Consider the following 13918-nt stretch of genomic DNA (forward strand, 5'->3'; position numbering starts at 1 on the left):
GGGAGCACAGCACCGCTCAGGGCTGAGCTGACAACCTTGGTCTGAAATGTCACCTCCTCGTCCTGCTGCCCAGCAACACGGGGATGCTCAGTGGCAACAAACCTGTGGGGCTGAGCAGCACCCATTGGTGTGAGGACACCTTCCTGGCCCATGGGAGCACTCTGCCCCTTGGTACAACAGCTTCATGGCCTCAGAACATCAGCTGCCACACACAAACAGCCTTCAGCTCCCAGCGGAGCCTGCAGCCCCACCTGCACAGCCCGGGACACAGCAGCAGTGCAGCACGGCGGAGGCCCAGCCCGGGGAAGGCCACGGTGCCAGGCCCAGCCCAGGCTGTGCTGCCCACACCGAAGGCCTGCAGGCATTCGGGAGCTCAGCACCTCGCCAGGCAGCCCGGGGGGATCAGCACAGAGGGAGAAAAACCGCAGCACGGGGAGGAAAACAAGGCGCAATCTTTGTGCTGAGCCATTCTGCCACGCGGAGCTCGCTGACAGCTCACTGCATTATCCTCCATAATTACCAGCACACAGAGACTCATTGAAACCCAAAGGACGCAGCGAGTGGCACATGCAGCCACTCCAGCATCCTGGCAGCAGTGCCGGTGCAGAAGCAGCGCTCAGGGAGCAGCTCAGCACAACGACGTTCATCCCCAGCACTGCAGCGGGTGGTGACAGCGCAGCACCCACAGCACAGCCACGAGTTTGCCCATAAGTTCCCTCCCCCAACTTACCCGGCCGTGCGGGTGCCTCTTGCTCTGGGCCATGCTGCCGCGGCCCTTTATTCCGACGGGTTATTATTCCTAAATAATGGCCTCAGCTCATGGCTGGCAGCGGCACGCCGTGTGCTTTCAGGCTGCGGCTGATCTCATCGGCCCCGGCCGCGCTCACCGGGTGGCAGTGAGAGGGCAGGGGATGGATGGTCCGGCAGGGGCTGGGATGGGCTGGATGCTCCGGCAGGGGATGGATGGATGCTCCGCACGGGGACGCAGGAATCCAGCGCAGCTGCCGGAGCTGCGTACTGCGCTCCCACTCATCACCGCAGCGCGGCCCGCTGGGTCCTAACGCTGCCGGCCCGGCTGCTGCTGCGGCACAGGCTGCGCTGCGGGCCAGGGAGAGACAGGGCACGAAGCCAAGCGTCCTGACTGCTCCTCCGGCTAAAGACATCCCTCCCAGCACTGACATGTGGGGCCTTTGGGGAGCCCTGCTGCTCCCCCGGCACCCACAGCTCACAGCACCGAGCCCCCGGTGACAGCAGTGCCCATAGGGGGGTCAGGAGCCGCTGCAGGGAGCAGCACCCGCCCCCAGCAGATCCCCATGAGGATGAGGGGAACCCACCGTGACGGCTGGGTGCACCAACACAGCAGAGCGATGCCCCAACCACAACAGCCCTCGTCTCCTGCACAGCCGTGGACAACTCCTCAATGTTCTACTATGGGCCAACAAGAACCACAAGCTCCGTGCCAGCTGCTGTGCTGCCCTGTGCCCAGCTGAGGTTTGTTTAGCAAGGACAGGCTGGGCAGAAGGCGGCACAGGGACGGGGCTGTGACAAACCGTGGCCACTTGGGCAAAGCACACGGACACCTCCCTCAGAACAAAGAGCTCACATGGAGCTGGGCTCACAGGGGAGGCTCAGGTTGGAGACCAGGAGCAGCTGGTTCCCCTGCAGAGCGGCCGGGCACCAACAGGGGCTGCACACTAAGGGGGGGGTCACCATCCCAGGGGCACCGAGGACCGAAGAGCTGTGGCACTGATGGACACACTTGGTGGGCACAGCGGGGTGGGGATCCCCAGCCATCACCATTGTCCTCCAGCTCTGAATGACCTGCACTGCGTGCAGCAACGTGCTTCCCACTGCAGGAGGCTGCCACAAAGGGAAGCCACAACCTGTCAGCCACTGCACAACCAACACACACCTGAGCTGAAGCTGCTTCTCCTCTCCATACACTGTCCTAAAGGTGCTGCTTACACACACGAATCCATCACAAGAAGTTACCAAAAGTCAGCAGCATCTCCACCCTCCCGTCAGTCCCATCGGCTCCAGGGATGGAGCACATCCAACACAAGACCCAGCGCTGCAGAAGTGCTGAACCAAGCCCTGCTGAGCCCCACAGCAGCTCTGGAGGAGCAGCACCTGCCAGGACCCAGCCCAGAAATGGCATCAAACCTCCCTCATCCCCACACGTACAACTGTGGGAATCAAAGGCAGCAACGTGAAGGAGAAGGGAACAGAGATACTCCCAGTAAGAGCACACACTGCATTTCAATAGAGGATCGCAGTCCTTAAGGGACCTTCGGAGGCCGCCCAGACAGCTCCCCGCACAGAACAAGGACACCACAGCAGCGTCTGCTCCACGGATGTGCTGCTGCTTCATTGGGGAGCTGACAACATTCATACAGAGCCTGAAACAAGGCCACGTGTACAGCACATCCAAAGGGCCCAGGAAGGACAGCAATGACAGCTGTAAGCTTTCACCTCCATGCAACAGCTGCAAAACTGCTCCCAAGAAAGGGCAAGGAGCCCAGTTTGGGCTCACTTACACCTGGGTTACACACAGGCAAATGCTGCAGCACTCACAGCTCAGCAAAGCAGGAACGTGGTATAACAGCACCTTCAGGGGACAACCATCACTTCAGGAAGGGCCAGGAGAGCCAATCTCTGCTTCCTGCTCTCCTTCACCACGAGGATGTTGGATAAGAACTGAACTTTGACCAGAAGATGAGAAGCCAACATGAGGTGGCGTTTTTATTAGTGAACCCAAGCTGCACTACAGGAGCACGTACCGTGTGCTGGGAGCTGGCTGGATCCACTCTGTGCTGCTGCTCAGGAGTGTGTTAGCACAGGGGCTGAGCCAGGCCGGCCCAGGGCATGCTTCACAATGCAGTGTCCTTCTTGCTGAGCTGCCAGCAATCCTCAAACACCTGCAAAAGAGGGAGGAATGTCACAGCAGCTCCTCACAGAGTTATGCCAGCAGCAGCACTGGGCCCCACCGTGGGTCAGGCCACGGGGCTGTCAGCTCCTGCTGGGTGCCCATCCTTAGGGGTACGGCAGCACCAGGCTGAGGAACACAGAGCAGCAGCCTGGGACAAGACCCAGCCCCGTGCTGAGCAGCTCAAACATGGACTGCACCCGGTGGGCTCAGGCACACAGAGCAGCTCCCAGCTGTTATTTACACAGAGCAGAACTCCACCCTGTTACAGTTCCATCTTCACAGGCACACACAGAATCACAGCACGGTTGGGTTGGAAGGGACCCCAAGGATCACGAAGCTCCAACCCCCCTCCACAGGCAGGGCCACCAACCTCCCCATTTCATACCAGCCCAGGCTGCCCAGGGCCCCATCCAACCTGGCCTTCAACACCTCCAGGGATGGACGGGGCATCCACAGCCTCTCTGGGCAGCTGTTCCAACACCTCAACACTCTCACATTAAAGAACTTCCCCCTGACATCCAGCCTCAATCTGCCTCCTTCAGCTCCAAACCATTTCTCCTTGTCCACACAGAACTGCTTCAGCAAAGCTTTCTGATGCATAAGGTATGACAAGGGAGAATGGCTTCAAACTGAGGTTTAGGTTGGATTTAGGAGGAAGTTTTTCCCCCAGAAGGTGGTGACACACTGTTCACAGGTTGCCCAAGGAGGCTGTGGATGCCCCATCCCTGCAGGCATTCAAGGCCAGGCTGGATGTGGCTCTGGGCAGCCTGGGCTGCTGGTTGGTGACCGTGCACACAGCAGGGGGTTGGAGCTGGATGAGCACTGTGGGCCTTTGCAGCCCAGGCCAGTCTGTCTGCTCTGCAGGTCTGCACCCCTCCCTGAGCTCTGCACCCCACAGCACCAACACCACCCCACAGGGTGGGCACAGCTCTGCCCTGGGACAACACAAGACCCAGAGGAGCTCTGCTCTGCAGCTCCTACCCCAGCACTGCAGGCAGGAGGACAGCCACACTTCTCTGCTCCCATACAGCTACATGTACAAGCCCAATAACACACAGAAAACCCGCCAGACCACTGAACATCTTCATTAACGTCGCACTGGTAATGGCATCCCACACAGAAAGGCAGCAAGAGGTTTCTGGACCCCACATCAGCTAAAGCCAAGGCAGCAGAGATGGGCGAGTGGCGCAGCGCCAGCACAGCCGCGGGCTTTAGGACCCTGCAGGCAGCTCAGTGAGCCTGCGCCATGCACGGCTGCAGCACGGCTCCACAGCGCTGCAACAAAGCCGGGGGGCACAGCAGGTACAGCGGGCACACAGCTCTGCACCCTGCAGCACGCAGGGAAGGCTCTCCAACAGCCGAAAGCAAACGGCCAGGACCCCCAGCCATGCAGCACAGCAGCACAGAGCAGAGGACGCCGCAGCCCAGCAGGGTCAGGTCAGTGCTCTCCGCTGCTCCCCCCCACCCCACCCCTCCCCATCACCCCACCAGCCCCCATTGGGCTCCCACTGCCCCAGGCACACTGAGCACAGCTGATGTGAGCCCTGCAACAGCCACCGCTGTTCAGCGCTTCTGTGCTGTGCTGCATTGGGACAGCACTGCCTGCACAGGGAGGCTCAGCTTCCAGCTCCTGGAGCCTCCCCTTCTGCTTAGAATAGCAGGAACAGAAACCATAAACACTAAATTGCTGATGGCTCCCCCCACTAGTTCCAAAGGGATTTCCTGAGCACCTCGTGTTAATCTGGCAGGGATCCTCCCTGTGAAGTAGGTCACAGCCGCTGCCTGACAGCACAGAGCTGAGGGAGGAGAGAGGCAAAGAAACCTGCCCAAGGTCACACGGACAGACCTTGGCAGCATCTTCGATAAGGGAAAACACGGCGCTGCATCCCGCGTTAAGGGCAGCCCTCCCTATTGGAGGTTGAGGGCAGGGAGCTGCAGCAGGCACCGCATGGGGGCTGCGCTGAGTGCAGGGAAGTGATGAGTCACACAGGGACCTCGGAGCTCCCCCAGTCCCACCCCTGGTCTGTTCCCCACAGCAGCTGCACACAAAGCATCCCGCTGGGTTTGGGTATCTCCAGGAAGGAGACCCCGCACCCCCTGTGCTCTGTGCCAGGCTCTGCCCCCTCACAGCCGGATGGAGCTCCCTGGGCTGCAGCCTGTGCCCGCTGCCTGTCCTGGCACTGAGCACCTCCAAACAGAGCCCAGCCCCATCCCCCTGCCCTGCAGATCCCACCAGTGCTGCTCAGATCCCCTCAGCCTTCTCTCCTTGCACAGCCCCGGGGCTCTCAGCCTGTCCCCATCACGAGGTGCTCCAGGCCCCCAGCAGCTCCACGGGGCTCTCCCAGCAGCTCCCAGTCTGTTCTGAATGGGGAGCCCCGCACTGGGTGCCGTGCTCCAGCTGTGGTCTCCCCATGGCAGAGCAGAGGGGCTGAGCAGCTCCCTGCCCTGCTGCCCACATTCTGTGCCTGCACCCCATAGAGCCGTGGGCCTTCCGGGCCACCAGGTCACCCCGCCGGCTCTCGGTCACCCCGCTGACCATCAGGCCGCGCATGTCGCTGCCCGCCCCGCAGCACCGGAGCTACCGCAGCTTTCCGTGCCCCCCCATCGCCCATCGTTATAAACGACCCCCGACATCCCGCAATGGCCCCAACGACCCCAACCCCCCCATGGCCGGGGCTGCGCCGCCCGACCGGACAACGGGCCCGACCCGGCGACATCTCAACCCCAGGCCGCCCCCCCCGCTCAGTCCCAGCCGTCACCGCGGCCTCCCCCGAGCTGCCGCCCCGCCCCGTCCCGCCATGGCCGCCCCGTCCCGTCCCGTCCCGGCCGTTCCCTCACCCCGCCGTTCCCTCAGGCCGCCGCCCCGCTCTGCCGGCCCAACAGCCCCGCCCGGCCGCCAAGCCCCCGCTGAGGACCCCTCGGGCTGCCCCGCGTCGCGCCTGACGGCCGGCACTGCTGGCGGACAGGACAGGAGGAGCGGGCACCGCTGTGGGCAGCCCGGGGGGGGCAGGAGGAAGGGCCCGGGCAGATACGCGCGTGCGCAGTGAACAGAGTGATGCCGGGCGGGGGGGGGGGGGGTGCGCCGCCGTGGGGGGAGAGGACCGGGACCGAGGAGCCCGAACGGGAACGGGACGGGAACGGGAAACGGGAAGCGAACGTGAAGTGAGCTGAACACGGGACCCGACCACGGGACCGGGACCTCTCCACATGGAACCGGACCCAACACCGAGCAACCACCCGGGAAATCTACAACCGGCACCTGGGATCCTAACAGACGGAACCCGGATCCTACACCGCGGCCTTGGCGACCCAACACGCGACCACCACGGAACTCCCACACAACGGACCCGCGGAACCCCCTCAACTAACGGCGACCGAGACCGGCCCTCCATCACCACGGGACCGGGACCACCGGCACACCGCGGAATCCACCACACGACGGGACCGACACGGGAGGGACCCACACCGGACAAACCCGGGATCCAACCACCCCGACCGCGGCCCCCCCCCGCCCAAACGGAAACCCGCGCGACACTCCGCAACACGGACACCCGCGCATCAACATGGAACCTGGATCTACACGGCGACCCCGCGACCCTCTACCCACGGGCCCCGAGCGGGATCCCCAACACCGCGAACCAGGATCCTACCACGCGCGCACCCCCCACCCCGGGACCGCACAAACACTGGGACCAGAGGACATCCAGGAGAGCCAACATGAGGAACACACCCAGAGGGCAAATCCTCTCCACCTGACACAACCGCACACAGGGCACCCAAAACACGGACACCCCCCAGGGATCCTACACCCCCCCGGGACCGAGGCGACCCAACACGGGACCCGCGGATCCTACAACGACCACAGGACACAACACACGGACACCGGAGAATCCCAACACGGGACCGGATCCAACAATGACGGGACCCAACAACGGAACCGGGATCCAAACACGGGACCGGGACCTCAACACGGGAACCCGGATCCTAACCCCAACGGGACCCCTGGGACCAACACACCCATCCGGCCCCTCCCCTTCCCCCCCCCCACCGGCAACCCGGGGGATCCAATCACGGGACCGATGATCCCAACACGGAAACCGGGGATCCTACAACGGCTCTCCGCGCCCCCACCCCCAACACAGGAACCCCGCCGGCCCAAATCCCCAAACACACCACGGCCGAAACCGGCCCCCCCCGCACCACCCACCCCGCCGCGACCGGACTACTCAGCCCACGCGCGCAACCCCCCACCGGGACCCACAACACGGAACCGCGGAATCCCAACACCAGCCCGACCTCAGCGAACCGTCGACCAACCGGCCCGCCCAGGGAGCCACCCCCCCGGCGCAACCACCCCCCCCCCCCCACCCAACCCACACTATACTATCACCCATCACACCCGCCCCCCCCCCCCCCCCACACCCCCCCCCCCACCCCACCCCCCCCCCACTCCCGAAAAGCGCCCACAGCAAACCAGATACACTCTACACAACACCCACCCTGCTCCACCGGCTATTGATCATTCCTTTCCTCCCCTGAGTCGCCGGTTCCAACAACACGGAAACCGGGATCCAACAACGGGACCGGGAACCACAACTCAGGCAACCTGGATCCAACACGGAACGGGGATCCAAATCACGGAACCGGGATCCTACAACAGGGACCGTGTGATCAACACTGGAACCCGGGATCACTTTACGACGTGGTTTTAAGGCCTCGTTTGGGAATTCCCCATACATGGACCGGGGACCCCAACATGGAGCCGTGAATCCTACATCGGAAATCTGGGACCCAACACGGGGACCGGATCCTACACGGGACCGGGATACCTCTCAACATGGGCAGCCCGGGATCCTACAGCGTGGATCCGGACACCAACAAACGGGAACCCGGGAATCCAACAACCGGGACGGGTATCCAAACATGGACTAGTGGACCTCAAACACTGCTTGGAACTCCGCGATCCAGACAACGGAGACCGGGATCCCACACGGGACCCGGTTGATCTCTACACGCGCACCGAGGAGACGCACATCGGAACCTTGGGATCCACACGGGACCCGGGATCCAACATCATGGTACCGGGGACCGCAACACGGGACCGACGGGATCCAACACGGGACCGGCGACTTCCAACAATGGGACCAGGGATCCAACACGGACCACCGGGATCCAACACGGGACTGATCCTACCACGGAACCGGGATCCAAATTGCGTATGCCGGGATCCAACACGGTGAGCCTGCGACCCAACAAAGACAGGATACGGGATCCAACACGGGAAATCGGGACTCCAGTACAGCGGGATTCTTGGGATCCTAACACGGGACCGGGACCAACCGAGAACGCCGGATCCAACACCGGGACCGGGATCCAACACGGGACCGGGATCCAACACGGGACCGGGATCCTACACGGGACCGGGACCCAACACGGAACCGGGATCCAACACGGGACCGGGACCCAACACGGGACCGGGATCCAACATGGACCGGGACCCAACACGGGACCGGGATCCAACACGGAACCGGGATCCAACATGGACCGGGATCCTACACGGGTTGGGTCCCATGACGTTCCGGGCTCGCTCACCCGCCGTTCCCCCCGCAGCCCCCGATGCCCCGCAGGAAGGCGGTGCCGGCGCTGGGCAGCCTCTGCCTGCAGAGTTTGGTGCAGCACATGCAGAGCGTGTGGGTGAAGGATTACAGCGACAACTACCTGGACGAGTACAGCTTCCGCTTCGTCATGGGCCCCTTCAACGACCTGGGTGAGCAATGGGGAGGAGGAGGAGGAGGAGGATGAAGGCAGGAAGGCAGGGCGGCCGTCTGACCCGCAGTGCCCACAGCCGGCACGTTGGTGCAGGATCTCATCCGGCTGCTGGGCGAGAGCCGCCGCCTGTCCCGCGCTGCGCTGCATCTGCTGCTGCTGCCCCACCTGCAGGAGCTGAGTCTGCAGCACTGCCACAGCCTGGTCAGCAACGCCATCGGGCAGCTCATCGGTGTGCGCTGCAAGGTGAGCGGGGACGGGATGCGCGGGCACGGGGTGTCCGCTGTGGGGCTGGGCTGTGTGGGCAGGGGGTGACCATTGTGGGGCCGGGCTGCGGGCAGGGGGTGTCTGCTGTGGGGCCGGGCTGTGGGCAGGAGGTGCCCGCTGTGGGGCTGGGCTGTGGGCAGGAGGTGTCCGCTGTGGGGATGGGCTGTGTGGGCAGGGGGTGTCCATTGTGTGGCCGGGCTGTGGGCAGGGGGTGTCCATTGTGGGGCCGGGCTGTGGGCAGGGGGCGTCTGCTGTGGGGCTGGGCTGTGCAGGCAGGGGGTGTCCATTGTGGGGCTGGGCTGTGGGCACGGGGTGTCTGCTGTGGGGCTGGGCTGTGGGCAGGGGGTGTCTGCTGTGGAGCTGGGATGTGTGGGCAGGGGGTGACCATTGTGGGGCCGGGCTGGGGGCAGGGGGTGCCTGCTGTGGGGCTGTGAGCAGACCCTGTTGGCACTGCATGGGGCAGGGTCTGGCAGCTGCTGTGGGACACGGAGTTGGGGATGCGGGGCTCTGGTTTTCCCCTCCCGGCGCTGCAGCGTCCTGAGCCGCCCGTGGGTGTGGGGGAGCTCCGTAGGCACCGTGGGCACCGCCGGCCGCGCTGACGCGGCTCCATGTGCGGGCGCAGAGCCTGAGCGCGCTGGACCTGCACGGCTGCAGCCGTCTGTCGGCGGACGTGCTGGTGGACCTGGTGGAGGAGCTGCCCCTGCTGAGCCGCCTGGGGCTGGCGGACACTCAGACCAACGTGCAGGTGCTGGCGGCCGTGGGCTCGAGCTGCCGCCGCCTGCGGGAGCTGGACGTGTCCCGCTGCAGGAAGGTGACGCCCCGCGCCCTGCTGCACTTGGCCTACGACACGTTGGAACGGACCCCGGGCTGCCCGGCGCTCCGCGTCCTCGTGGCGCGGGGCCTGGAGCCGGCGGGGGGCGGCGCGGTGCCGGCGGTGTCGTTCGTGCTGCTGGCGCTGCCGCTGCTGGAGGTGCTGGCGCACGGCGACGTACCGGCCGCGCTCGGCCTCCTGCACTCGGGGCGGCTCGACGGCGCCGCAGCCGCGGACGGTTTCCCGTCGCTGCGGGAGCTGTTGGGGCGGCGCGGCGGGACCCCGGTCACGCTGCCGCTGCGGCGCCTGGAGGAGCTGACGGAGCCGGAGCTGGCGGCCGCGCTCGCCGTGTGCCCCGACGCCGAGGACGTTTCCGCGTCCCTCGGGGACGGTGCGACGGGCGGCTGGGACGCGCTGCCGCGCTGGGGCCGCCTGACGCGGCTGGAGCTGTCGTGCTCGGGGCCGCGGGGCCGGGCGCTGCTCGAGGCGCTGCCGCTGTTCCGCCGGTTGGGCTCTCGGCTGCAGAGCCTGGCGCTGCACGGCTTCGTGCTGCACGACGAGCTCGCCCTGTGCGAGCTGCTCGGCCTCTGCCCCGACCTGCGGGACTTCAGCGCGGAGCTGCTGCCCCCGACAACGACCCGCCCCGACAACGACCCGCCCGAGGAGCCGCCGCGCTGGGACACGGAGCTGCTGCCCGTCGGGCTGCCCCGCCTGCTGCGCTTCTCCCTGGCGCTGCCCGGTCCCGTCCCGGCGCCCCACGGGCAGCTGCTGCGAGCCACGCTGGCGTCGTTGCTGTGCCGCTGCCCCCGCCTGCAGAGCCTGCGCCTGCTCGGCATCGCGCTGCCGCTGGACTCGGTGTTCGAGACGGTGTTGGCCGCCCCGGGGCCGCCGCTGCGGGAGCTGCAGGAGCTGTCGCTGGTCGAGAGCCGCGTGTCCGCTCGCACCGTGCGGCTGCTGTTGGCTTCCGACGGCCGCCTGCGCCGCCTCGACGTGTCCCGCTGCCGGGACGTGCATCGCCGCGACTACGACGGCTTCGTGCAGACCGTGCGGAAGCAGCGGCTGGACCTGGACATCAGCTGGGAGTAGCGCTCACACCGAGGCCTTTAATAAAGCACCCGCACCGCGCTCGCTCGCTCCGTCACCGCCCCGTCGCGGCTCCAACCGGGAAGGGGGGTCCCGGGGCCGCTGCCCCTACGGGCTCAGCCCCGTCAGCCGCTCCGACTCCTCCCAAAGTTTGCGGGCCAGCCCCGCGTCCCGGGCGGCTGCGGAGGGCAGCGTGAGGCTGCAGTCGCTGTCGAAGTATTTCCCCGAGATGCCCGAGGCCTCCTCCGAGACGGCGCAGTAAATGGTGCTGACGGCGCCCTGCTGCGCCGACTGCCGGGGGGGGGGGGGGGGAGATAAGAGCAGAGCGGGGGCCCCGCCGCCCCCTCCCCAGCGCCCCCTCCCCACCCAGACGCCCGTCGCCGGGGACGGCCCCGCTCACCTTGAGGAAGGGGCTGATGAGGAAGAAGAGGCCGCGCAGCGCCCAGCTGAAGTTGCGCATGATGCCGGTGCTCACCACGCCGGGGTTCAGGCTGTTGGCGGTCACCCCTGCGCGGCGGCACCGTCAGCATCTGCCCCACAGCGGGCAGAGCCCCCCACAGCGGGACGGCCCCAAAGAAATAGGGCTGAGGGTCCGCACCCAGCCAGGGCAGCAGGAAGGGCCCCGACCCCACAGGGATGCAGCCACCCCCGAGCCCGTGTCCATGGGGGTCCCGGGGCGTTCCTAAAGGGCTGAGCCCCTGCAGCCCCCCCGTAGGCCCCGAGCCACGGCACTGCTGTGCGGTCGGGATGGGTGGGCAGCCCTGAGGTGCTTCTGTGCCTGGGAGCCTGCAGCCAAATGCAATGGGGGCACAGCACAGAATGGCACAGCACAGCATGGCATGGCACAGCATAGCATGGCACAGCATGGCATGGCACAACATGGCATGGCATGGCATGGCACAGTATTGTTCAGCACTGCATGGGACAACATGGCATGGCACAGCACAGCATCGTGCAGCACAGTATGGCACAACACGGCATAGCTCAGCACAGCACAGCACAGCACAGCACAGCATGGCACAATATGGCACGGCACAATATGGCACAGCATGGCACAACATGGCACGGCACAGCACAGCACAGCATGGCACAATATGGCACGGCACAATATGGCACAGCATGGCACAACATGGCACGGCACAATATGGCACAGCATGGCACAATATGGCACGGCACAACATGGCACAGCACAGCGTGGCCCAGCACGACCCGTCCCGGCCCAGCACCCACCCGTGCCCTGCAGGCGCCGCGCCAGCTCCGCGCTGAAGAGGACGTTCATGAGCTTGGTGCTGTTGTAGGTGCGGTCGAAGCCCCCGGGTCGCTCCTGCCCGGTGAGGTACCGGCCGTCCGCGCTGCCCGCGCTGTGCCGGAACGACGACACGGTGACGATGCGGGCGGGCGCCGACGCCCTCATCAGGTCTGAGCGGAGCGACGGATGAGCGGGGCGGCCCCGGACCCCCCCAACCCACCCCCAGCCCGGCCGTCCCCGCGCCCGCCCCGCAGCCCCGCGCTCACCCAGCAGCAGGTTGGTGAGCAGGAACGGGCCCAGGTAGTTGGTGGCGAAGGTCCGTTCCAGCCCCTCGGCCGTGATTCCGAAGGGCAGCCCTGCAAGAGGCGCGCGGTCGGTGGGGCCGCGGTGGGGTCGCGGCGGGGTCGCGGTGGGCGGGGGTCGTACCGGTGACGGCGGCGTTATTGACCAGCACGTCCAGCCGCTTCTCCTCCCGCAGCACCTGCCCGGCGAAGGCCCGAACCGAGGCCATGGAGCTGCTGTCCAGGAGCCGCAGCACCACGTTGGGGTTCCCGGTGGCCGCCCGAATCTCCTCCAACGCCGCCTGGCCGCGCTCCCGGCTGCGGCACGCCAGGATGGTGCGGGCGTTCCTGCGGGCCAGCTCCATGGCCACGCACTTCCCGATCCCTGTAACACAGCGGGACGCCGCCCGCAGACCGTGGGATCCGTGGGGTCCGCGCCCTCCGGGCGGGGCGGCCCCGGGACGGGGCAGGTGGGAGCGGGATCCACACACCGGCACCGCCGGGAGCTCCGCACCGAACAGCACCGCGGACCGGGGCAACGGAGCGTCAGCACCGGGCAGAAACGGGGCGCAGAGGGGACGGGACGGAGCTGCCGTGGGGCGACGGAAGGGGCAGCGCTGGCAGCTCGTGGGCACGGCGCAGCACAGGAGCCCACACGGCAGCACGGGGCCGGTACGGCCGTGAGTGGGGGCTGATAAAGGGCAGGAACCGACGGGGGTGGGATGGAGCCCAGGACACGCGCAGCCACCCTGTGCCCCAGCACTGCGGGGGGAGCAGCGGGGACACGGAGCAGGGAAAGCCCGACAGACCGACCCGCGCTGCGTCCACGGACGGGAGCCCCATCCCCGGCATCCCCGCAGGGTCGTTAACCCGGCGGGGGCAGAGTCCGGCCGTGGGGCCGTGAAGCGGCTCCGGGCAGCGGCTCTGATGGGTGCACTCCCCGGCTGGCAATGAACTGCGGGGCAGCGGGAGCGCGGCACGCACAGCCCGGGGAGCATCGCCCTCCTCTCCTGCAGCCGTCGGTGCCGCTCGAGCGGAGCCGGCAGCAGGAGAACAGCGAGCAGCCACGCGGCCCCACGCGGCCCCACGCATCACACACGTCCTGCACTCTCCCACCCCACTGCGCAGCGCCTGACGCCCTGCGGCCCCTCGCAGCCCCTCGCAGCCCCTCGTCCCTCCGGTGCCACCACCCCCCCCTCACCGCTGTTGGCTCCGGTGACGATGACCGTCTTGCCGGTCAGGTCGGTGGGACACTTGCGCGGGTCCCAGGTCCGTCTCCGCGTGGCCCAGAGCAGCAGCCCCAGCAGCAGGGACAGCACGAACCACAGCTGGTGGCTGCAGAAGCTCGGCAGCTCCATGGCTGCGCCCGGGGGCAGCTGAGGCACCGAGGAGCGGCCGGGGGACAGAGTCCAAGCTGAGGATGTTGACCCGGCCCCGCAGCCGTGGCTCCGTGCAGCTCCGTCCTGCTCGCCCCGCAGCAGCGTACGGCAGCTCCACCGGCCGCCGGGGCACAGAGCAGGGACGGGCGGCTG

At 66.6% G+C, this 13918-nt stretch overlaps 3 protein-coding genes across 15 annotated transcripts in view; 1 reads left to right on the top strand and 2 right to left on the bottom strand.

The window, feature by feature from the left end:
* Positions 1 to 5894, bottom strand: part of DCTN1 (dynactin subunit 1) — a 39995-nt gene extending 34101 nt beyond the window's left edge. For 4 of the 10 annotated variants that reach the window (XM_015850175.2, XM_015850173.2, XM_015850172.2 and 1 more), the window contains exon 1: positions 731 to 1014. In XM_015850175.2, coding sequence (XP_015705661.1) covers positions 731 to 763 — 33 coding nt within the window. In that variant the 5' untranslated portion in view covers positions 764 to 1014. Of the gene's footprint in view, positions 1 to 730; positions 1015 to 2780; positions 2919 to 5767 lie in introns of those variants that run through there. The other 6 variants (XM_015850179.2, XM_015850174.2, XM_015850176.2 and 3 more) reach the window with 5 other exon arrangements.
* Positions 4249 to 10898, top strand: LOC107306827. The gene is made up of 4 exons (XM_015850185.2): positions 4249 to 4366; positions 8540 to 8696; positions 8775 to 8941; positions 9585 to 10898. The coding sequence occupies exons 2-4, from the start codon at positions 8546 to 8548 to the stop codon at positions 10857 to 10859; spliced, it is 1593 nt and encodes a 530-aa protein (XP_015705671.1). The 5' UTR covers positions 4249 to 4366; positions 8540 to 8545; the 3' UTR covers positions 10860 to 10898.
* LOC107306815 (retinol dehydrogenase 12) lies at positions 10857 to 13918 on the bottom strand. Of its 4 annotated transcripts, none has more exons than XM_032441604.1 (6): positions 13588 to 13918; positions 12532 to 12771; positions 12372 to 12461; positions 12087 to 12275; positions 11257 to 11363; positions 10857 to 11147 (listed from the first exon to the last, which is right to left on the bottom strand). In XM_032441604.1, the coding sequence occupies exons 1-6, from the start codon at positions 13742 to 13744 to the stop codon at positions 10965 to 10967; spliced, it is 966 nt and encodes a 321-aa protein (XP_032297495.1). In that variant the 5' UTR covers positions 13745 to 13918; the 3' UTR covers positions 10857 to 10964. The 4 variants fall into 4 exon arrangements, with proteins under 4 accessions (XP_032297495.1, XP_032297494.1, XP_032297492.1 ...); XM_032441603.1 differs by lacking the exon at positions 13588 to 13918 and adding an exon at positions 12878 to 13505; XM_032441601.1 differs by lacking the exon at positions 13588 to 13918 and having other exon boundaries at positions 12532 to 13505.

Source organism: Coturnix japonica (assembly GCF_001577835.2).
Source record: "Coturnix japonica isolate 7356 chromosome 4 unlocalized genomic scaffold, Coturnix japonica 2.1 chr4random350, whole genome shotgun sequence".
Taxonomy (NCBI): domain Eukaryota; kingdom Metazoa; phylum Chordata; class Aves; order Galliformes; family Phasianidae; genus Coturnix; species Coturnix japonica.